The 24,128-nt window shown below is 56.3% G+C and overlaps 1 protein-coding gene across 10 annotated transcripts in view; it reads left to right on the forward strand.

The window, feature by feature from the left end:
* The window catches only part of LOC138755789 (ras-related protein Rab-31-like), a 277,761-nt gene that overhangs the window by 147,379 nt on the left and 106,254 nt on the right, over nucleotides 1-24,128 (forward strand). For 2 of the 10 annotated variants that reach the window (XM_069922412.1, XM_069922413.1), the window contains exon 1: nucleotides 13,040-13,148. The exons of 4 other annotated variants lie outside the window; for them this stretch is intronic. Coding sequence is in view for 2 of the 6 variants with exons in the window: in XM_069922411.1 (XP_069778512.1) it covers nucleotides 13,091-13,148 (58 nt within the window). In the remaining 4 variants the exon portion in view is untranslated. Of the gene's footprint in view, nucleotides 1-13,002; nucleotides 13,149-18,434; nucleotides 18,527-24,128 lie in introns of those variants that run through there. 4 more of the 10 variants (XM_069922411.1, XM_069922416.1, XM_069922414.1 and 1 more) reach the window with 4 other exon arrangements.

Genomic DNA, 24,128 nt, shown 5'->3' on the forward strand with positions numbered 1-24,128 from the left:
GGCAATGCCAGCAGGTGAGGGCAATGCCAGTAGGAGAGGGCAATGTCAGTAGGAGAGGGCAATGCCAGCAGGAGAGGGCAATGCCAGTAGGAGAGGTCAATGCCAGTAGGAGAGGCAATGTCAGTAGGAGAGGGCAATGCCAGTAGGAGTGGGCAATGCCAGTAGGAGAGGGCAATGCCAGTAGGAGAGGGCAATGTCAGTAGGAGAGGGCAATGTCAGTAGGAGAGGGCAATGCCAGCAGGAGAGGGCAATGCCAGCAGGAGAGGGCCATGCCAGCAGGAGAGGTCCATGCCAGCAGGAGAAGGCAATGCCAGTGGAGAGGGCAATGCCAGCAGGAAGGGCCATGCCAGCCGGAGAGGGCCATGCCAGCAGGAGAGGGACATGCCAGCAGGAGAGGGCCATGCCAGCAGGAGAGGGCCATGCCAGCAGGAGAGGGCCATGCCAGCAGGAGAGGGCCATGCCAGCAGGAGAGGGCCATGCCAGCAGGAGAGGGCCATGCCAGCAGGAGAGGGCCATGCCAGCAGGAGAGGGCAATGCCAGCAGGAGAGGGCAATGTCAGCAGGAGAGGGAAATGCCAGCAGGAGAGGGCAATGCCAGCAGGAGAGGGCAATGTCAGCAGGAGAGGGCAATGCCAGCTGGAGACGGCAATGCCAGCCGGAGAGGGCTATGCCAGCCGGAGATGGCAATGCCAGTAGGAGAGGGTAATGCCAGCAGGAGAGGGCAATGCCAGCAGGAGAGGGCAAAGGCAGCAGTAGAGGGCAATGCAAGTAGGAGAGGGCAATGCCAGTAGGAGAGGGCATTGCCAGTAGGAAAGGGCAATGCCAGTAGGAAAGGGCAATGCCAGTAGGAGAGGGCAATGCCAACAGGAGAGGGCAATGCCAGTAGGAGTGGGCAATGCCAGTAGGAGTGGGCAATGCCAGTAGGAGAGGGCAATGCCAGCAGGAGAGGGCAATGTCAGCAGGAGAGGGCAATGCCAGCAGGAGAGGGCAATGCCAGCAGGAGAGGGCAATGCCAGCAGCAGAGGGCAATGTCAGCAGGAGAGGGCAATGCCAGTAGGAGAGGGCAATGCCAGCAGCAGAGGGCAATGTCAGTAGGAGAGGGCAATGCCAGTAGGAGTGGGCAATGCCAGTAGGAGAGGCAATGTCAGTAGGAGAGGGCAATGTCAGCAGGAGAGGGCAATGCCAGCAGGAGAGGGCAATGCCAGCAGGAGAGGGCAATGCCAGCAGCAGAGGGCAATGTCAGCAGGAGAGGGCAATGCCAGTAGGAGAGGGCAATGCCAGCAGCAGAGGGCAATGTCAGTAGGAGGGCAATGCCAGTAGGAGTGGGCAATGCCAGTAGGAGAGGCAATGTCAGTAGGAGAGGGCAATGCCAGTAGGAGTGGGCAATGCCAGTAGGAGAGGGCAATGTCAGTAGGAGAGGGCAATGTCAGTAGGAGAGGGCCATGCCAGCAGGAGAGGGCAATGCCAGTAGGAGTGGGCAATGCCAGTAGGAGAGGCAATGTCAGTAGGAGAGGGCAATGCCAGTAGGAGTGGGCAATGCCAGTAGGAGAGGGCAATGCCAGCAGGAAAGGGCAATGTCAGTAGGAGAGGGCAATGCCAGCAGGAGAGGGCAATGCCAGCAGGAGAGGGCAATGCCAGCAGCAGAGGGCAATGCCAGCAGCAGAGGGCAATGTCAGCAGGAGAGGGAAATGCCAGTAGGAGAGGGCAATGCCAGCAGGAGAGGGCAATGCCAGCAGGAGAGGGCAATGCCAACAGGAGAGGGCAATGCCAGTAGGAGTGGGCAATGCCAGTAGGAGTGGGCAATGCCAGTAGGAGAGGGCAATGCCAGCAGGAGAGGGCAATGTCAGCAGGAGAGGGCAATGCCAGCAGGAGAGGGCAATGCCAGCAGGAGAGGGCAATGCCAGCAGCAGAGGGCAATGTCAGCAGGAGAGGGCAATGCCAGTAGGAGAGGGCAATGCCAGCAGCAGAGGGCAATGTCAGCAGGAGAGGCAATGTCAGTAGGAGGGCAATGCCAGTAGGAGTGGGCAATGCCAGTAGGAGAGGCAATGTCAGTAGGAGAGGGCAATGCCAGTAGGAGTGGGCAATGCCAGTAGGAGAGGGCAATGTCAGTAGGAGAGGGCAATGTCAGTAGGAGAGGGCCATGCCAGCAGGAGAGGGCAATGCCAGTAGGAGTGGGCAATGCCAGTAGGAGAGGCAATGTCAGTAGGAGAGGGCAATGCCAGTAGGAGTGGGCAATGCCAGTAGGAGAGGGCAATGCCAGCAGGAAAGGGCAATGTCAGTAGGAGAGGGCAATGCCAGCAGGAGAGGGCAATGCCAGCAGGAGAGGGCAATGCCAGCAGCAGAGGGCAATGCCAGCAGCAGAGGGCAATGTCAGCAGGAGAGGGAAATGCCAGTAGGAGAGGGCAATGCCAGCAGGAGAGGGCAATGCCAGCAGGAGAGGGCAATGCCAGCAGGAGAGGGCAATGTCAGTAGGAGAGGTCAATGCCAGTAGGTGTGGGCAATGCCAGGAGTGGGCAATGCCAGTAGGTGTGGGCAATGCCAGTAGGAGAGGGCAATGCCAGCAGGTGAGGGCAATGCCAGTAGGAGAGGGCAATGTCAGTAGGAGAGGTCAATGCCAGTAGGTGTGGGCAATGCCAGGAGTGGGCAATGCCAGTAGGTGTGGGCAATGCCAGTAGGAGAGGGCAATGCCAGCAGGTGAGGGCAATGCCAGTAGGAGAGGGCAATGTCAGTAGGAGAGGTCAATGCCAGTAGGTGTGGGCAATGCCAGGAGTGGGCAATGCCAGTAGGTGTGGGCAATGCCAGTAGGAGAGGGCAATGCCAGCAGGTGAGGGCAATGCCAGTAGGAGAGGGCAATGTCAGTAGGAGAGGGCAATGCCAGCAGGAGAGGGCAATGCCAGTAGGAGAGGGCAATGCCAGTAGGAGAGGCAATGTCAGTAGGAGAGCGCAATGTCAGCAGGAGAGGGCAATGCCAGCAGGAGAGGGCAATGCCAGTAGGAGAGGGCAATGCCAGTAGGTGAGGGCAATGCCAGCAGGAGAGCGCAATGTCAGCAGGAGAGGGCAATGCCAGCAGGAGAGTGCAATGCCAGTAGGAGAGGGCAATGTCAGTAGGAGAGGGCAATGCCAGGAGGAGAGGGCAATGTCAGTAGGAGAGGGCAATGCCAGCAGGAGAGGGCAATGCCAGTAGGAGAGGGCAATGCCAGTAGGAGAGGCAATGTCAGTAGGAGAGGGCAATGCCAGTAGGAGTGGGCAATGCCAGTAGGTGTGGGCAATGCCAGTAGGAGAAGGCAATGCCAGCAGGAGAGGGCAATGCCAGTAGGTGAGGGCAATGCCAGCTGGAGAGGGCAATGTCAGCAGGAGAGGGCAATGCCAGCTGGAGAGGGCAATGTCAGCAGGAGAGGGCAATGTCAGCAGGAGAGGGCAATGCAAGCAGGAGAGGGCAATGCCAGCAGGAGAGGGCAATGCCAGTAGGAGAGGGCAATGCCAGTAGGAGAGGCAATGTCAGTAGGAGAGGCAATGTCAGTAGGAGGGGGCAATGCCAGCAGGAGAGGGCAATGCCAGTAGGAGAGGCAATGTCAGTAGGAGAGGGCAATGCCAGTAGGAGAGGGCAATGTCAGTAGGAGAGGGCAATGCCAGCAGGAGAGGGCAATGCCAGTAGGAGAGGGCAATGCCAGTAGGAGAGGCAATGTCAGTAGGAGAGGGCAATGCCAGGAGGAGAGGGCAATGCCAGTAGGAGAGGGCAATGTCAGTAGGAGAGGGCAATGCCAGCAGGAGAGGGCAATGCCAGTAGGAGAGGGCAATGCCAGTAGGAGAGGCAATGTCAGTAGGAGAGGGCAATGCCAGTAGGAGAGGGCAATGCCAGTAGGAGAGGGCAATGCCAGTAGGAGAGGGCAATGTCAGTAGGAGAGGGCAATGCCAGCAGGAGAGGGCAATGCAAGTAGGAGAGGGCAATGCCAGTAGGAGAGGCAATGTCAGTAGGAGAGGCAATGTCAGTAGGAGAGGGCAATGCCAGTAGTAGAGGGCAATGCCAGCAGGAGAGGGCAATGCCAGCAGGAGAGGCAATGTCAGTAGGAGAGGCAATGCCAGTAGGAGAGGGCAATGCCAGCAGGAGAGGGCAATGCCAGCAGGAGAGGCAATGCCAGTAGGAGAGGGCAATGTCAGTAGGAGAGGGCAATGCCAGTAGGAGAGGGCAATGCCAGTAGGAGAGGGCAATGCCAGTAGGAGAGGGCAATGCCAGTAGGAGAGGGCAATGCCAGCAGGAGAGGGCAATGCCAGCAGGTGAGTGCAATGCCAGTAGGAGAGGGCAATGTCAGTAGGAGAGGGCAATGCCAGTAGGAGAGGGCAATGCCAGTAGGAGAGGGCAATGCCAGTAGGAGAGGCAATGTCAGTAGGAGAGGCAATGTCAGTAGGAGGGGGCAATGCCAGCAGGAGAGGGCAATGCCAGTAGGAGAGGCAATGTCAGTAGGAGAGGGCAATGCCAGTAGGAGAGGGCAATGTCAGTAGGAGAGGGCAATGCCAGCAGGAGAGGGCAATGCCAGCAGGAGAGGGCAATGCCAGCAGGAGAGGGCAATGCCAGCAGGAGAGGGCAATGCCAGTAGGAGAGGCAATGTCATTGGAGAGGCAATGTCAGTAGGAGAGGGCAATGCCAGTAGTAGAGGGCAATGCCAGCAGGAGAGGGCAATGCCAGCAGGAGAGGCAATGTCAGTAGGAGAGGCAATGCCAGTAGGAGAGGGCAATGCCAGCAGGAGAGGGCAATGCCAGCAGGAGAGGCAATGCCAGTAGGAGAGGGCAATGTCAGTAGGAGAGGGCAATGCCAGTAGGAGAAGGCAATGCCAGTAGGAGAGGGCAATGCCAGTAGGAGAGGGCAATGCCAGTAGGAGAGGGCAATGCCAGCAGGAGAGGGCAATGCCAGCAGGTGAGTGCAATGCCAGTAGGAGAGGGCAATGTCAGTAGGAGAGGGCAATGCCAGTAGGAGAGGGCAATGCCAGTAGGAGAGGGCAATGCCAGTAGGAGAGGCAATGTCAGTAGGAGAGGCAATGTCAGTAGGAGGGGGCAATGCCAGCAGGAGAGGGCAATGCCAGTAGGAGAGGCAATGTCAGTAGGAGAGGGCAATGCCAGTAGGAGAGGGCAATGTCAGTAGGAGAGGGCAATGCCAGCAGGAGAGGGCAATGCCAGTAGGAGAGGGCAATGCCAGTAGGAGAGGCAATGTCAGTAGGAGAGGGCAATGCCAGTAGGAGAGGGCAATGCCAGTAGGAGAGGGCAATGTCAGTAGGAGAGGGCAATGCCAGCAGGAGAGGGCAATGCCAGTAGGAGAGGGCAATGCCAGTAGGAGAGGCAATGTCAGTAGGAGAGGGCAATGCCAGTAGGAGAGGGCAATGCCAGTAGGAGAGGGCAATGCCAGTAGGAGAGGGCAATGTCAGTAGGAGAGGGCAATGCCAGCAGGAGAGGGCAATGCCAGTAGGAGAGGCAATGTCAGTAGGAGAGGCAATGTCAGTAGGGGGGGCAATGCCAGCAGGAGAGGGCAATGCCAGTAGGAGAGGGCAATGCCAGTAGGAGAGGGCAATGTCAGTAGGAGAGGGCAATGCCAGTAGGAGAGGGCAATGCCAGCAGGAGACGGTAATGCCAGCAGGACAGGGCAATGCCAGCAGGAGAGGGCAATGCCAGCAGGAGAGGGCAATGCCAGCAGGAGAGGGCAGTGCCAGCAGGAGAGGGCAATGCCAGTAGGAGAGGGCAATGCCAGCAGGAGAGGGCAATGCCAGTAGGAGAGGCAATGTCAGTAGGAGAGGCAATGTCAGTAGGAGGGGGCAATGCCAGCAGGAGAGGGCAATGCCAGTAGGAGAGGCAATGTCAGTAGGAGAGGGCAATGCCAGTAGGAGAGGGCAATGTCAGTAGGAGAGGGCAATGCCAGCAGGAGAGGGCAATGCCAGTAGGAGAGGGCAGGCCAGTAGGAGAGGCAATGTCAGTAGGAGAGGGCAATGCCAGTAGGAGAGGGCAATGCCAGTAGGAGAGGGCAATGTCAGTAGGAGAGGGCAATGCCAGCAGGAGAGGGCAATGCCAGTAGGAGAGGGCAATGCCAGTAGGAGAGGCAATGTCAGTAGGAGAGGGCAATGCCAGTAGGAGAGGGCAATGCCAGTAGGAGAGGGCAATGCCAGTAGGAGAGGGCAATGTCAGTAGGAGAGGGCAATGGCAGCAGGAGAGGGCAATGCCAGTAGGAGAGGCAATGTCAGTAGGAGAGGCAATGTCAGTAGGGGGGGCAATGCCAGCAGGAGAGGGCAATGCCAGTAGGAGAGGGCAATGCCAGTAGGAGAGGGCAATGTCAGTAGGAGAGGGCAATGCCAGTAGGAGAGGGCAATGCCAGCAGGAGACGGTAATGCCAGCAGGACAGGGCAATGCCAGCAGGAGAGGGCAATGCCAGCAGGAGAGGGCAATGCCAGCAGGAGAGGGCAGTGCCAGCAGGAGAGGGCAATGCCAGTAGGAGAGGGCAATGCCAGCTGAGAGGGCAATGCCAGCAGGAGAGGGCCATGCCAACAGGAGAGGTCCATGCCAGCAGGAGAGGGCAATGCCAGTGGAGAGGGCAATGCCAGCAGGAAGGGCCATGCCAGCCGGAGAGGGCCATGCCAGCAGGAGAGGGACATGCCAGCAGGAGAGGGCCATGCCAGCAGGAGAGGGCCATGCCAGCAGGAGAGGGCCATGCCAGCAGGAGAGGGCCATGCCAGCAGGAGAGGGCCATGCCAGCAGGAGAGGGCCATGCCAGCAGGAGAGGGCCATGCCAGCAGGAGAGGGCAATGCCAGCAGGAGAGGGCAATGTCAGCAGGAGAGGGAAATGCCAGCAGGAGAGGGCAATGCCAGCAGGAGAGGGCAATGTCAGCTGGAGAGGGCAATGCCAGCTGGAGATGGCAATGCCAGCCGGAGAGGGCTATGCCAGCCGGAGATGGCAATGCCAGTAGGAGAGGGTAATGCCAGCAGGAGAGGGCAATGCCAGCAGGAGAGGGCAAAGGCAGCAGTAGAGGGCAATGCAAGTGGGAGAGGGCAATGCCAGTAGGAGAGGGCATTGCCAGTAGGAAAGGGCAATGCCAGTAGGAGAGGGCAATGCCAACAGGAGAGGGCAATGCCAGTAGGAGTGGGCAATGCCAGTAGGAGTGGGCAATGCCAGTAGGAGAGGGCAATGCCAGCAGGAGAGGGCAATGTCAGCAGGAGAGGGCAATGCCAGCAGGAGAGGGCAATGCCAGCAGGAGAGGGCAATGCCAGCAGCAGAGGGCAATGTCAGCAGGAGAGGGCAATGCCAGTAGGAGAGGGCAATGCCAGCAGCAGAGGGCAATGTCAGCAGGAGAGGCAATGTCAGTAGGAGGGCAATGCCAGTAGGAGTGGGCAATGCCAGTAGGAGAGGCAATGTCAGTAGGAGAGGGCCATGCCAGCAGGAGAGTGCCATGCCAGCAGGAGAGGGCCATGCCAGCAGGAGAGGGCCATGCCAGCAGGAGAGGGCCATGCCAGCAGGAGAGGGCAATGTCAGCAGGAGAGGGCAATGCCAGCAGGAGAGGGCAATTCCAGCAGGAGAGGGCAATGCCAGCAGGAGACGGTAATGCCAGTAGGAGTGGGCAATGCCAGTAGGAGAGGGCAATGTCAGTAGGAGAAGGCAATGTCAGTAGGAGAGGGCCATGCCAGCAGGAGAGGGCAATGCCAGTAGGAGTGGGCAATGCCAGTAGGAGAGGCAATGTCAGTAGGAGAGGGCAATGCCAGTAGGAGTGGGCAATGCCAGTAGGAGAGGGCAATGCCAGCAGGAAAGGGCAATGTCAGTAGGAGAGGGCAATGCCAGCAGGAGAGGGCAATGCCAGCAGCAGAGGGCAATGCCAGCAGCAGAGGGCAATGTCAGCAGGAGAGGGAAATGCCAGTAGGAGAGGGCAATGCCAGCAGGAGAGGGCAATGCCAGCAGGAGAGGGCAATGCCAGCAGGAGAGGGCAATGCCAGCAGCAGAGGGCAATGTCAGCAGCAGAGGGCAATGTCAGCAGGAGTGGGCAATGCCAGTAGGTGTGGGCAATGCCAGTAGGAGAGGGCAATGCCAGCAGGTGAGGGCAATGCCAGTAGGAGAGGGCAATGTCAGTAGGAGAGGGCAATTCCAGCAGGAGAGGGCAATGCCAGTAGGAGAGGTCAATGCCAGTAGGAGAGGCAATGTCAGTAGGAGAGGGCAATGCCAGTAGGAGTGGGCAATGCCAGTAGGAGAGGGCAATGCCAGTAGGAGAGGGCAATGTCAGTAGGAGAGGGCAATGCCAGCAGGAGAGGGCAATGCCAGCAGGAGGGCCATGCCAGCAGGAGAGGTCCATGCCAGCAGGAGAAGGCAATGCCAGTGGAGAGGGCAATGCCAGCAGGAAGGGCCATGCCAGCCGGAGAGGGCCATGCCAGCAGGAGAGGGACATGCCAGCAGGAGAGGGCCATGCCAGCAGGAGAGGGCCATGCCAGCAGGAGAGGGCCATGCCAGCAGGAGAGGGCCATGCCAGCAGGAGAGGGCCATGCCAGCAGGAGAGGGCCATGCCAGCAGGAGAGGGCCATGCCAGCAGGAGAGGGCAATGCCAGCAGGAGAGGGCAATGTCAGCAGGAGAGGGAAATGCCAGCAGGAGAGGGCAATGCCAGCAGGAGAGGGCAATGTCAGCAGGAGAGGGCAATGCCAGCTGGAGACGGCAATGCCAGCCGGAGAGGGCTATGCCAGCCGGAGATGGCAATGCCAGTAGGAGAGGGTAATGCCAGCAGGAGAGGGCAATGCCAGCAGGAGAGGGCAAAGGCAGCAGTAGAGGGCAATGCAAGTAGGAGAGGGCAATGCCAGTAGGAGAGGGCATTGCCAGTAGGAAAGGGCAATGCCAGTAGGAAAGGGCAATGCCAGTAGGAGAGGGCAATGCCAACAGGAGAGGGCAATGCCAGTAGGAGTGGGCAATGCCAGTAGGAGTGGGCAATGCCAGTAGGAGAGGGCAATGCCAGCAGGAGAGGGCAATGTCAGCAGGAGAGGGCAATGCCAGCAGGAGAGGGCAATGCCAGCAGGAGAGGGCAATGCCAGCAGCAGAGGGCAATGTCAGCAGGAGAGGGCAATGCCAGTAGGAGAGGGCAATGCCAGCAGCAGAGGGCAATGTCAGCAGGAGAGGCAATGTCAGTAGGAGGGCAATGCCAGTAGGAGTGGGCAATGCCAGTAGGAGAGGCAATGTCAGTAGGAGAGGGCAATGCCAGTAGGAGTGGGCAATGCCAGTAGGAGAGGGCAATGTCAGTAGGAGAGGGCAATGTCAGTAGGAGAGGGCCATGCCAGCAGGAGAGGGCAATGCCAGTAGGAGTGGGCAATGCCAGTAGGAGAGGCAATGTCAGTAGGAGAGGGCAATGCCAGTAGGAGTGGGCAATGCCAGTAGGAGAGGGCAATGCCAGCAGGAAAGGGCAATGTCAGTAGGAGAGGGCAATGCCAGCAGGAGAGGGCAATGCCAGCAGGAGAGGGCAATGCCAGCAGCAGAGGGCAATGCCAGCAGCAGAGGGCAATGTCAGCAGGAGAGGGAAATGCCAGTAGGAGAGGGCAATGCCAGCAGGAGAGGGCAATGCCAGCAGGAGAGGGCAATGCCAGCAGGAGAGGGCAATGTCAGTAGGAGAGGTCAATGCCAGTAGGTGTGGGCAATGCCAGGAGTGGGCAATGCCAGTAGGTTTGGGCAATGCCAGTAGGAGAGGGCAATGCCAGCAGGTGAGGGCAATGCCAGTAGGAGAGGGCAATGTCAGTAGGAGAGGTCAATGCCAGTTGGTGTGGGCAATGCCAGGAGTGGGCAATGCCAGTAGGTGTGGGCAATGCCAGTAGGAGAGGGCAATGCCAGCAGGTGAGGGCAATGCCAGTAGGAGAGGGCAATGTCAGTAGGAGAGGTCAATGCCAGTAGGTGTGGGCAATGCCAGGAGTGGGCAATGCCAGTAGGTGTGGGCAATGCCAGTAGGAGAGGGCCATGCCAGCAGGAGAGGGCCATGCCAGCAGGAGAGGGCCATGCCAGCAGGAGAGGGCCATGCCAGCAGGAGAGGGCAATGCCAGCAGGAGAGGGCAATGTCAGCAGGAGAGGGAAATGCCAGCAGGAGAGGGCAATGCCAGCAGGAGAGGGCAATGTCAGCAGGAGAGGGCAATGCCAGCTGGAGACGGCAATGCCAGCCGGAGAGGGCTATGCCAGCCGGAGATGGCAATGCCAGTAGGAGAGGGTAATGCCAGCAGGAGAGGGCAATGCCAGCAGGAGAGGGCAAAGGCAGCAGTAGAGGGCAATGCAAGTAGGAGAGGGCAATGCCAGTAGGAGAGGGCATTGCCAGTAGGAAAGGGCAATGCCAGTAGGAAAGGGCAATGCCAGTAGGAGAGGGCAATGCCAACAGGAGAGGGCAATGCCAGTAGGAGTGGGCAATGCCAGTAGAAGTGGGCAATGCCAGTAGGAGAGGGCAATGCCAGCAGGAGAGGGCAATGTCAGCAGGAGAGGGCAATGCCAGCAGGAGAGGGCAATGCCAGCAGGAGAGGGCAATGCCAGCAGCAGAGGGCAATGTCAGCAGGAGAGGGCAATGCCAGTAGGAGAGGGCAATGCCAGCAGCAGAGGGCAATGTCAGCAGGAGAGGCAATGTCAGTAGGAGGGCAATGCCAGTAGGAGTGGGCAATGCCAGTAGGAGAGGCAATGTCAGTAGGAGAGGGCAATGCCAGTAGGAGTGGGCAATGCCAGTAGGAGAGGGCAATGTCAGTAGGAGAGGGCAATGTCAGTAGGAGAGGGCCATGCCAGCAGGAGAGGGCAATGCCAGTAGGAGTGGGCAATGCCAGTAGGAGAGGCAATGTCAGTAGGAGAGGGCAATGCCAGTAGGAGTGGGCAATGCCAGTAGGAGAGGGCAATGCCAGCAGGAAAGGGCAATGTCAGTAGGAGAGGGCAATGCCAGCAGGAGAGGGCAATGCCAGCAGGAGAGGGCAATGCCAGCAGCAGAGGGCAATGCCAGCAGCAGAGGGCAATGTCAGCAGGAGAGGGAAATGCCAGTAGGAGAGGGCAATGCCAGCAGGAGAGGGCAATGCCAGCAGGAGAGGGCAATGCCAGCAGGAGAGGGCAATGTCAGTAGGAGAGGTCAATGCCAGTAGGTGTGGGCAATGCCAGGAGTGGGCAATGCCAGTAGGTGTGGGCAATGCCAGTAGGAGAGGGCAATGCCAGCAGGTGAGGGCAATGCCAGTAGGAGAGGGCAATGTCAGTAGGAGAGGTCAATGCCAGTTGGTGTGGGCAATGCCAGGAGTGGGCAATGCCAGTAGGTGTGGGCAATGCCAGTAGGAGAGGGCAATGCCAGCAGGTGAGGGCAATGCCAGTAGGAGAGGGCAATGTCAGTAGGAGAGGTCAATGCCAGTAGGTGTGGGCAATGCCAGGAGTGGGCAATGCCAGTAGGTGTGGGCAATGCCAGTAGGAGAGGGCAATGCCAGCAGGTGAGGGCAATGCCAGTAGGAGAGGGCAATGTCAGTAGGAGAGGGCAATGCCAGCAGGAGAGGGCAATGCCAGTAGGAGAGGGCAATGCCAGTAGGAGAGGCAATGTCAGTAGGAGAGCGCAATGTCAGCAGGAGAGGGCAATGCCAGCAGGAGAGGGCAATGCCAGTAGGAGAGGGCAATGCCAGTAGGTGAGGGCAATGCCAGCAGGAGAGCGCAATGTCAGCAGGAGAGGGCAATGCCAGCAGGAGAGTGCAATGCCAGTAGGAGAGGGCAATGTCAGTAGGAGAGGGCAATGCCAGGAGGAGAGGGCAATGTCAGTAGGAGAGGGCAATGCCAGCAGGAGAGGGCAATGCCAGTAGGAGAGGGCAATGCCAGTAGGAGAGGCAATGTCAGTAGGAGAGGGCAATGCCAGTAGGAGTGGGCAATGCCAGTAGGTGTGGGCAATGCCAGTAGGAGAAGGCAATGCCAGCAGGAGAGGGCAATGCCAGTAGGTGAGGGCAATGCCAGCTGGAGAGGGCAATGTCAGCAGGAGAGGGCAATGCCAGCTGGAGAGGGCAATGTCAGCAGGAGAGGGCAATGTCAGCAGGAGAGGGCAATGCAAGCAGGAGAGGGCAATGCCAGCAGGAGAGGGCAATGCCAGTAGGAGAGGGCAATGCCAGTAGGAGAGGCAATGTCAGTAGGAGAGGCAATGTCAGTAGGAGGGGGCAATGCCAGCAGGAGAGGGCAATGCCAGTAGGAGAGGCAATGTCAGTAGGAGAGGGCAATGCCAGTAGGAGAGGGCAATGTCAGTAGGAGAGGGCAATGCCAGCAGGAGAGGGCAATGCCAGTAGGAGAGGGCAATGCCAGTAGGAGAGGCAATGTCAGTAGGAGAGGGCAATGCCAGTAGGAGAGGGCAATGCCAGTAGGAGAGGGCAATGTCAGTAGGAGAGGGCAATGCCAGCAGGAGAGGGCAATGCCAGTAGGAGAGGGCAATGCCAGTAGGAGAGGCAATGTCAGTAGGAGAGGGCAATGCCAGTAGGAGAGGGCAATGCCAGTAGGAGAGGCAATGCCAGTAGGAGAGGGCAATGTCAGTAGGAGAGGGCAATGCCAGCAGGAGAGGGCAATGCAAGTAGGAGAGGGCAATGCCAGTAGGAGAGGCAATGTCAGTAGGAGAGGCAATGTCAGTAGGAGAGGGCAATGCCAGTAGTAGAGGGCAATGCCAGCAGGAGAGGGCAATGCCAGCAGGAGAGGCAATGTCAGTAGGAGAGGCAATGCCAGTAGGAGAGGGCAATGCCAGCAGGAGAGGGCAATGCCAGCAGGAGAGGCAATGCCAGTAGGAGAGGGCAATGCCAGTAGGAGAGGGCAATGCCAGTAGGAGAGGGCAATGCCAGTAGGAGAGGGCAATGCCAGTTAGGAGAGGGCAATGCCAGTAGGAGAGGGCAATGCCAGCAGGAGAGGGCAATGCCACAGCCTCTCGCCACCCTCCCTGGGACGGCGGGTGCGCGCGCCATCTCTCCGGCCGGCCGGGCGGGCGGCGGGGGCGCGCACGTTGACGTCCTGCAGAGCCGGAGCGGGAGACGGAGCGGCGCGGGTACGAGGAGGAGGAGGAGGGGGCGCGGGGAAGGGGGACGAAATCCGCGTCGGGCGCCATCAGGCAGCAGCTGGGCGTCCCCGGCAGCGACCATGGCCAAACTGGAGCAAGTGCTGATGCTCGATCCGCCCATCGAGCTCAAATTCAAAGGTGACGGTGCTACTTCCCCCCCCTCCCCCCCCCCCCCCCGGCCGGGTCCCGCTCTCCGCTCGCCCGGGTGCCCCCGCTCTCCGCCACCGAGGCCGAGGCCCCGGCCGGGCCGACGGGCCCCCACCCGCTCTGACTCAGGCTCGCCGGGAGCCGCCATTTTGGAGCTGGGAAGGACGTGGGGGGGGGGCGCGATGAGGGAGGGGTGAGGGGGGGGAGAGGTGAAGGGGGTGGGGGGGGAGAAGTGAAGGGGGTGGGGGGGAGAGGTGAAGGGGGTGGGGGGGAGAAGTGAAGGGGGTGGGGGGGAGAGGTGAAGGGGGTGGGGGGGGTGGGGGGGGGATGAGGGGGGGGAGAGGTGAAGGGGGTGGGGGGGATGAGGGGGGGGTGAGGGGGGGGGTGAGGGGGGGGAGAGGTGATGGGGGTGGGGGGGGAGAGGTGAAGGGGGTGGGGGGGATGAGGGGGGGGGTGAGGGGGGGGAGAGGTGAAGGGGGTGGGGGGGGAGAGGTGAAGGGGGTGGGGGGGTTGGGGGTGGGATGAGGGGGGGGTGAGGGGGGGGAGAGGTGAAGGGGGTGGGGGGGGATGAGGGGGGGTGAGGGGGGGGAGGTGAAGGGGGTGGGGGGGGAGAGGTGAAGGGGGTGGGGGGGTTGGGGGGGGATGAGGGGGGGGTGAGGGGGGGGAGAGGTGAAGGGGGTGGGGGGTTGGGGGGGGATGAGGGGGGGGTGAGGGGGGGGAGAGGTGAAGGGGGTGGGGGGGGAGAGGTGAAGGGGGTGGGGGGGAGAGGTGAAGGGGGTGGGGGGGGGAGAGGTGAAGGGGGTGGAGGGGGGATGAGGGGGGGTGGGGGGGAGAGGTGAAGGGGGTGGGGGGGAGAGGTGAAGGGGGTGGGGGGGGGATGAGGGGGGGGTGAGGTGGGGGGAGAGGTGAAGGGGGTGGGGGGGGATGAGGGGGGGGTGAGGGGGGGGAGAGGTGAAGGGGGTGGGGGAGGAGAGGTGAAGGGGGTGGGGGGGGAGAGGTGAAGGGGGTGGGGGGGAGAGGTGAAGGGGGTGGGGGGGGAGAGGTGAAGGGGGTGGGGGGGGAGAGGTGAAGGGGGTGGGGGGGGTGGGGGGGATGAGGGGGGGTGAGGGGGGGAGAGGTGAAGGGGGTGGGGGGGGATGAGGGGGGGGGTGAGGGGGGGGAGAGGTGAAGGGGGTGGGGGGGAGAGGTGAAGGGGGTGGGGGGGTTGGGGGGGGATGAGGGGGGGGTGAGGGGGGGGATAGGTGAAGGGGGTGGGGGGGGATGAGGGGGGGGTTGAGGGGGGGGAGAGGTGAAGGGGGTGGGGGGGAGAGGTGAAGGGGGTGGGGGGGGTGGGGGGGGATGAGGGGGGGGTGAGGGGGGGGAGAGGTGAAGGGGGTGGGGGGGGATGAGGGGGGGGTGAGGGGGGGGAGAGGTGAAGGGGGTGGGGGGGGAGAGGTGAAGGGGGTGGGGGGGAGAGGTGAAGGGGGTGGGGGGGAGAGGTGAAGGGGGTGGGGGGGGAGAGGTGAAGGGGGTGGGGTGGATGAAGGGGGGGTGAGGGGGGAGAGGTGAAGGGGGTGGGGGGATGAGGGGGGGGTGAGGGGGGGGAGAGGTGAAGGGGGTGGGGGGGGAGAGGTGAAGGGGGTGGGGGGGTTGGGGGGGGGATGAGGGGGGGTGAGGGGGGGGAGAGGTGAAGGGGGTGGGGGGGATGAGGGGGGGGTGAGGGGGGGAGAGGTGAAGGGGGTGGGGGGGGAGAGGTGAAGGGGTGGGGGGGGGTTGGGGGGGGGTGATGAGGGGGGGGTGAGGGGTGGGAGAGGTGAAGGGGGTGGGGGGGGATGAGGGGGGGTGATGAGGGGGGGGTGAGGGGGGGAGAGGTGAAGGGGGTGGGGGGGGAGAGGTGAAGGGGGTGGGGGGAGAGGTGAAGGGGGTGGAGGTGGGATGAGGGGGGGTGAGGGGGGGGAGAGGTGGTGGGGGGGAGAGGTGAAGGGGGTGGGGGGGGAGAGGTGAAGGGGGTGGGGGGGGATGAGGGGGGGTGAGGGGGGGAGAGGTGAAGGGGGTGGGGGGGATGAGGGGGGGGTGAGGGGGGGGAGAGGTGAAGGGGGTGGGGGGGAGAGGTGAAGGGGGTGGGGGGAGAGGTGAAGGGGGTGGGGGGGGTGGGGGGGGATGAGGGGGGGTGAGGGGGGGGAGAGGTGAAGGGGGTTGGGGGGGGTGGGGGGGATGAGGGGGGGTGAGGGGGGGAGAGGTGAAGGGGGTGGGGGGGGATGAGGGGGGGGTGAGGGGGGGAGAGGTGAAGGGGGTGGGGGGGAGAGGTGAAGGGGGTGGGGGGGTTGGGGGGGGATGAGGGGGGGGTGAGGGGGGGGAGAGGTGAAGGGGGTGGGGGGGGATGAGGGGGGGGTGAGGGGGGGAGAGGTGAAGGGGTGGGGGGGAGAGGTGAAGGGGGTGGGGGGGATGAGGGGGGGGTGAGGGGGGGGGGAGAGGTGAAGGGGGTGGGGGGGGATGAGGGGGGGGTGAGGGGGGGGAGAGGTGAAGGGGGTGGGGGGGGAGAGGTGAAGGGGGTGGGGGGGGAGAGGTGAAGGGGTGGGGGGGGGGGAGGTGAAGGGGGTGGGGGGGGAGAGGTGAAGGGGGTGGGGGGGGAGAGGTGAAGGGGTGGGGGGGGAGAGGTGAAGGGGGTGGGGGGGAGAGGTGAAGGGGGTGGGGGAGGAGAGGTGAAGGGGGTGGGGGGGGAGAGGTGAAGGGGGTGGGGGGGGAGAGGTGAAGGGGGTGGGGGGGGAGAGGTGAAGGGGGTGGGGGGGAGAGGTGAAGGGGGTGGGGGGGGAGAGGTGAAGGGGGTGGGGGGGAGAGGTGAAGGGGGTGGGGGGGGATGAGGGGGGGAGAGGTGAAGGGGGTGGGGGGGTGGGGGGGGGATGAGGGGGGGGTGGGGGGGGGATGAGGGGGGGGTGAGGGGGGGGAGAGGTGAAGGGGGTGGGGGGGTATGAGGGGGGGGAGAGGTGAAGGGGGTGGGGGGGGAGAGGTGAAGGGGGTGGGGGGGGAGAGGTGAAGGGGGTGGGGGGGAGAGGTGAAGGGGGTGGGGGGGAGAGGTGAAGGGGGTGGGGGGGGAGAGGTGAAGGGGGTGGGGGGGGTGGGGGGGGAGAGGTGAAGGGGGTGGGGGGGGTGGGGGGGGGATGAGGGGGGGTGGGGGGGGATGAGGGGGGGTGAGGGGTGGGAGAGGTGAAGGGGGTGGGGGGAAGAGGTGAAGGGGGTGGGGGGGGTGGGGGGGATGAGGGGGGGGTGAGGGGGGGGAGAGGTGAAGGGGGTGGGGGGGGAGAGGTGAAGGGGTGGGGGGGGGTTGGCCTCGGCCGCTCATGGGGCCTCGGCGCCGCGAGCGCTCGGGTGGAAGGGGCGCGGGTGGCTGGGAGGAAGCCGGGGGCGGCTCACGGCCTGGGTTAAGGAGCTTCGTTGGTGGGGGGGGGGAGGAAGAGGGGGAGAAGAGGGGGGGAGAGGAGGGGGAGGGGGAGGTGGAGGGGGGAAAAGGCAAGGGGAGGAGGGTGAAGGGAGGGCAGGAAAGGGGAGAGGAGGAGGAGGGGGTGGGGAGTAAATGGGAAGGGGAGGAAGGGGCGGGGTTGGGAGGGAGAGGAAGAGGGGAGGGAGGAGAGCAGAGGGGGGAGGGAGGAGATGTAGAGGGGGAGGGGCGGAGATGTAGAGTGGAGGGAGGAGATGTAGAGGGGGAGGGGAGGAGATGTAGAGGGGGAGGGGAGGAGAAGTAGGAGGGGAGGAGAAGTAGAGGGAGGGAATGGAGGAGGAGGGAACGAGGAAGAGGGAGGAGGGGAGGGGGAAGGGGGGGAGGAGAAGGAAGGAGGGGAGGGGGAAGGGAGGAAGGAGGGGATGAGGGGAGGTGGAGGAGGATGCTGGGAGGGGGAGGAGGATGCTGGGGGGGGGGGGGGGTAGGGGGACTATCAGTGTCCAGATTCTGCACATTGTGTTACCCTCCAAAGAAGCCTCGTCCTTCAGGCACAAAGTCCACTTTAATTTCCCCACGGCTCTCTCTATTTATCACGGTAGTGCGATTAAATAAAAGAAAGCTTTCCTCCTTGAGATGACAACGTGCCTTGCGTGCTTGAAATTTGCCAGGAATGGTTTATTAAGTAGCATTCAATGGGAGAGTTGGTGCATTTTGTTTCCCTGCAGTTTTGGGGCACTCCCCCTTCTACCTGGAAAGAAGTTAGGTCCTCGGTTCATGTTCAAAGGGCGTAATTGCTTGAGATGACTTCAGTCTGCTTGAGTCAGGCTCTCCCACCCCAGTTTGTGTGACAGGCTCATGGCCGTTTCGCGGGGTCAGGGTAAAAATAGACAGTCAAAAATGTATTTTCAGGACTTGATGCTAAAATTGGGCCGTGGCTATTTGATGAGGAGAATCTCAGTGCTGCACATTCTGTTCGGCTGCCTTAAGAAGTCATAGGAAGTGCTTGGCTCCGCCTAAAAGTGCCAACGAGGCTGTTTGGTAACGCGACTGAGCTGCAGTCAGTGCCCTTTGACACCAGGTTGGAGTATCTTGGATTCATTCCAAAGAACAAAAACAATCCACACTTTTTGTGCGATTATGTGTTAAGGAAGGCTTATGTGTTTTTTTTTTCTTAAATTTTAAATGAGAAAAATCATTAACACTCCAAAATATGCTTGTGTGATTTAAAGCCCATATCAGCTTGCAAATATTTTATCCTCTTGTTGTGGAAGCCAGGAAGGAGTCATTGCAGAGGAGAGTCATCAGGTTGATTTCAGAGATGAAGGGTTTGCCTAGTAGAGTGAATGAGTTGTTTGGTACTGTACTTGCTGCAATTTAGAAGAAAGAGGAGTTTTTGTAGAAACATGTACAATTATGAAAGGCATAGATAAAATAGAGGTAGGTAAGTTGTTTCTATTAGTGTGGGAGAAGAGAACTTGGGGACACAGCCTCAAGTTACAGTGTGTAGATTTACGACGGAGATGAGGAACTGCTTTTCCCGGGGGGGGTGGGGGGTGAATCTGGAATTTGCTGCCCATTGAAGCAGTGGTGGTGACCTCAGTAACTATATTTAAGACGAGATTGGATAGATTTTTGTATAGTTGGGGAATTAAGGGATATGAGGAAAAGGCAGGTTGATGGAGATGAGCTTGTCATATCAGCCGTGATCTCATTGAATGGTGTAGCAGGTTGGATGGTCTAGAGGGCATCTCTCTGTTCTTATTTCTTATGTTCCTGATTCTTGAAATTTCTCTTTTTTTGAAGATTTTAGTTTGATTTGAGCTTGCCTTTTCCATTTTCGTGTGGAGTTAAGATTCATCATCCTTTGTGTGAAGAAATTTCACCACAGTTCTAAATGGTCTATTGTCTGAGACTGTAACATTTGCAGGAGAAACATTCTCCCTGCATTTACCCTGTAAGAATTTTTTCTTCTTCATTCTTTTAAAGTATAGGGAATAAAGTCTAGTTTACTTGATCTCTAAGCCTTCTACCTGTAGGACCTGTCCAGTAATTTATTGTCACGAACAAGTCACAAAATTCAATGTTTGTGGCATCATCGAAGTGCAAACATTCATATAAATGACTTTTACAACAGTAAATATAAAAAACACAAATAGTGCACAGAAAGTAAGGCAGTGTCTTGTTTTCATAGATTATTCAGGAATCTGATAGCTGCAGTGCTCATCTTTAGGCTCCTGTATCTTCTACCCAATGGTAGCAGAATGAAAAGGACATGGCCTGGGTGGGGGAGGTCTTTGAGGATAGAAACTGCTGTTTTAAGACACCACCTCATGTAGATGTCCTCAATGGAGTGAAGGCAGGTGCCTGTGATGTTGCAGACCGAGTTAACAGCCCTCTGAAGTTTATTCTTGTCCTGAGAGTTAGTGCCTCCATGCCAGACTGATGTAACCAGCCAGAATGCTCTGCACGGTACACCTGTAGAAGTTTTTGAGAGTCTTTGGTGACGTACTGAATCTCCTCAAGCGCCTCACAAAGTGTAGCCACTGGTGAGCCTTCTTTGTGATTGTATCAATATGGAGGCTCCAGGACAGCTCATCAGATGTTAATAGCCAGGAATTTGAAGTTCTTGATCCTCTCTACTACTGAGCCCTTGATGAGTACTGGGTTGTGTTCCCCTGACTTCCTCCTGAAGTCCACAATTTCCTTGGTTTTGCTAACTTTAAGCGCAAGATTGTTGACAATCAACGAGCTGATCTAACTCCCTCCTGTACGCTTCCTCATTGCCGTTTGTGATTCTGCCGACAACTGTGGTGTCATTGGCAAATTTGTAGATAGCATTGGAATTCTGCCTGGCCACACAGTCATGGGTGTATAATGAGTAGAGCAGTAGGCTAAACACGTAATCAATGAGGAGGAGACGGTAGGCCTTTTCACACTGCAGTATAAAATTAAGATTCCTTGGAAATCTCCCATGAACCTGCAGTGTGAAAAGGTTAGCCCAGGAATTTTAAAAGGTTTGCTGAGATGTGAAAAGGCAAATGGCCAAACAGGGGAAGCTTCATGACATCAGCACTTGCGTGCTGAGTCACATAGGTGATGCGAGTCTCCTGACTACTGAGACGGCAGCAGAATGTGGGATGAATGGCCGTCCTCAATAACCATAATCCCCAACGCAGGTGTATTTCCCAGAGAAGTTCCAGCTGCATGAGAGATTTTGGGAAACGAAGACGGCCATTCATCCCTTGTGCTGCCGTTGTGACGTGCCGAGGCAGGGTAGAGGAGGGGGCGGGCGAGAGACCAACAGATGGGTGGGGTGTTGTGAACTTGCTCTTACAGCTGTGAGCGCGTAATGCGTCATTGGTTTGGGATGACCCCTCACTCCCCCCCCCCAAAAAAAAAATTGCCAGGGAGGGCAATTCCTGGAATTTGGACTGTGGTGTGAATGGTCTAGGAGATTCTAAATTCCTGGGAATTTCACTGGGACAAAGTAGGGTCGCTGCTTGCCTGCAGTGTGAAAATGGCTATCGTTTCCAATTCGTACTGACTGCGGTCTTCTGACGAGGAAGTCAAGGATCCAGTTGTAGAGGGGCATACAGAGGCCCAGAGTTTGAAGCTCCTAATCCTAATCCTCTTGTGATCTTCTTTCTTCTTTGGCTTGGCTTCGCAGACTAAGATTTATGGAGGGGGTAAATGTCCACGTCAGCTGCAGGCTCGTTTGTGGCTGACAAGTCCGATGCGGGACAGGCAGACACAGTTGCAAGGGAAAATTGGTTGGTTGGGGTTGGGTGTTGGGTTTTTCCTCCTTTGTCTTTTGACAGTGAGGTGGGCTCTGCGGTCTTCTTCAAAGGAGGTTGCTGCCCGCCGAACTGTGAGACGCCAAGATGCACGGTTTGAGGTGATATCAGCCCATTGGCGGTGGTCAATGTGGCAGGCACCAAGAGATTTCTTTAGGCAGTCCTTGTACCTCTTTTTTGGTGCACCTCTGTCTCGGTGGCCAGTGGAGAGCTCGCCATATCACACGATCTTGGGAAGGCGATGGTCCTCCATTCTGGAGACGTGACCTACCCAGCGCAGTTGGATCTTCAGCAGCGTGGATTCGATGCTGTCGGCCTCTTCCATCTCGAGTACTTCGATGTTGGTGATGAAGTCGCTCCAATGAATGTTGAGGATGGAGCGGAGACAACGCTGGTGGAAGCGTTCTAGGAGCCGTAGGTGATGCCGGTAGAGGACCCATGATTCGGAGCCGAGCAGGAGTGTGGGTATGTCAAAGGCTCTGTATACGCTAATCTTTGTGAGGTTTTTCAGTTGGTTGTTTTTCCAGACTCTTTTGTGTAGTCTTCCAAAGGCGCTATTTGCCTTGGCGAGTCTGTTGTCTATCTCGTTGTCGATCCTTGCATCCGATGAAATGGTGCAGCCGAGTTAGGCTTGCGATAAAGGCTTATTATTTGTCTATGTAATTGCATACTGGCTTCTGAACCTCATTTTGTTTTCAGTCCAAAATGTTGCATTGATTTTGTGCAATCCGGTGAATGATTTTGCTATTTTCATGTTTATAAATTGAAAGATGGGAAATAGTAGCTGGACTGATTCAATGTTAAACCATGAATGGAATGGTTGGATCGAGAGTGATGGAGTTATAATAGTTTTCAAATTTTCACTCTTCAAATTGATATCAGAAAGAATGAGAATCCATTTTTGTATAGTTAATTTTTTTTGTTCCAGATTGTTTGACAATTAGTATAATGTTACAATAAGTGCTGTTGGGTGAAATGCAAAGACTTTCTGCAGTACATCTTATAATGCAAACACTTCAGCTTCACAGCATTCATCATGAGAGAGGTTTTCGTAATTGTGGAGGTCTCTCTTTTATATTTGGATTTAGCCTGTGGATTTACTCTTGGGATGCATAAACTACGTGAGGGAGATTAAGTTCAGTATTTCGATTGCAAAATCTTGTGTATTGTCCACATGTCGGCTGACCAAATAGATGGCTCTGAGGTAGAAGTGTTGGACATCAAAGATTTTGCTTCCTGAATACTTTCGGGTGAATGGATTTTGGACTGCTGGTCCCAAAAATCACCATAAAACTTTCCTCTTACTTACCCTTATTTTTTAGATCTAACCTATTTTTGTGATTTCCTCTCACAAATAAGTCTATTTCAAACATGCAAAACGTCATTGAAAATTCTTTTTTGCATTTGCATGGGCTTCTTCCATGCTGATCTTGTCAGTGACAAACATGGTGAAAGGTTTCACCAAGATATTGTGACCATGGAAAAGCGGTATCAGGGCAACTGGAATCCATCAATGCTGGCCGATTATTGTTGGACACTGACACCAGAGACATCAGATGCTGAGTACAATTGTCATTTGAAATAATCCAGTGAGTCCGCAGCGTTATGTGATTAAACATGATAAATTTAATAAAATTTTCTCCATATTCCTATGTGATGCACCAAATCTGAAATTATCATTTTGTTCAATTTGAAGTTGTCTATCATATTCACCATTCAGGAAGCAAATCTTTTGGAAAAAAATTTTGTCCACTGAATTGATCAGAAAGCATAACCTCTCGGCAAAATGATATTTTAAAATTGTTGTATTTGTTGGTTTTGTGAACAAAGTACATGTTTTCTTCAGTCATACACCTTGGGTTAGGGGATAGGATTTAGAATCTTGCTGTATGTGAAATTTTTTTTCTTGATATAATTTTGAATTTTGGTTATATATACTTTATAGCTTGATGAGTTGTCTAATTTGTCATTTGTTATTAATATTATGTATTCCATAAATGTTTTGTAGGACCATGCTTATTTGTGAAAATTAATAAAAATATTTAAAAGGGAAAAAAAAACCAAATATTGGGAATGTTGTGTCCCTATTCTAAGGCGTTCACTTTTGAATGAACAAGGACATCCTGTGACAATTATACAGGACCTTGTTGAGATCCTAATTGGAGTAATCCATACAGGTATAGACTTAACTAAGAAAGGATATAATTGCATGGTGTGGTGCATTCCAGTATGAGGACTGAATAAATAATCACATGGCTTGAGAAAAATTGCAAAGGGATTTCCAATGAAATTTGTATGTTTTTGTAAGTTCTTGATAGAAAATTGCAAAGGGATTTCCAATGAAATTTGTATGTTTTTGTAAGTTCTTGATAGACTGGATGCAGGGAGGATGTTTTCCCTGCCTGGAGAAGGGAGCAATGAGAAGGGAGGAAAGCATCTAGAAATGAATTACAGTCTCAAGAAATATGAGCTGAGATTTTTATCTGTGTGATTATGTGAAAGTTTCCACCAAAGAAGATGTGAAGGTCCAGATGCTGAATATTTAAGGGAGATCCCTCATACAAAAGGCATCAAGCATGGGGTAAGAGCAGAGCTATGGTATTGAGATAAATGATCAGCTATGATTGAATAATGGTAGAGCAGGGTTCAATGGCCTATCTTGAGTTGGCGATTGGTGTGGTTAGCCATGCCAAATAATGTGGGGAATTGATGTAAGTAAGAACTGTTAAAAATAATGTTTTCAACTTGACAGGGATCCTTTTTGGTGCTGATTGGATGAGAAACTTGAAAATGTTAGTGTTGGGTAGTGGGCAAAGATTTTCTCTTATGTTTATTGATGGAATTTGGAAGTCAAACATTTTGATGGGGTTTAAAAGGATAGAATACTTCAAGAAGGGAATCATTTATATTATCAGCTAGTATATGATCAAGAAAAGGGACACAAGGAGGTCAATAGTTGCATTAAATCTGGAAAAGGGATAACTCTTGGATGAGATAAAGTTGTTGAAAGCATGTCAGAAGTGTGGATTGGAAACATCATCTCACTGACAACAGCTCAAGATGCATGATGAGTTTTAATGTATCTTAGAGATTGAACTTCAAATAAATGGGAAAGGGGGTGAGGGAGGGAGGGAAGGGAGGGGGAAAAAGGGGGAGAAAATGACACTGTGTATATTCAAGAGAAAAAATGTCTGTATGTATCTTGGTCAATATGGTTTATAGTGTGAAAAATAAAAAAAATTTTAAAAAAAGATGCATGATGGGAGCCCACTGCTGTACTGAGTCTATCCCCATGGCTGTGTGAATAAGCACAATTCAAATGCCATACACACATTTTCTGATGATACCATGTTTGTCAGCAAAATCAAAGATAAGCAATGAAGAAACGTAGAGGAGTGATAGATCAGCTAGTTGATTGGTATCACAACAATCTTGCACTCAACTAAGGAATTGATTGTAAACTTCAGGAAGGGGCAACCAGGCTAACACAAACCAGTGCTCATCAAGGGGTTTAGCAGTGGAGAGGGTAAAGAACTGGACACACAACATTTCCACTTGTTAGGAAAGCACAACGGTGTGATCGCTGCGCTTCTGTCAAGGTATTAAAAGCACAACCAAGGTACACAGTACAATTCAAACAGACTTTATTAAAATAACGCTAGCGGGAATGAGCAGTCTAGTGTTTAGTAGACAGTGGTCTCCTCACTATGAAGAACACACTCACAGGGTACAATATTTAAGACATTTTTCTGCATACAAAAT

Source organism: Narcine bancroftii, chromosome 2 (assembly GCF_036971445.1).
Source record: "Narcine bancroftii isolate sNarBan1 chromosome 2, sNarBan1.hap1, whole genome shotgun sequence".
NCBI lineage: Eukaryota > Metazoa > Chordata > Chondrichthyes > Torpediniformes > Narcinidae > Narcine > Narcine bancroftii.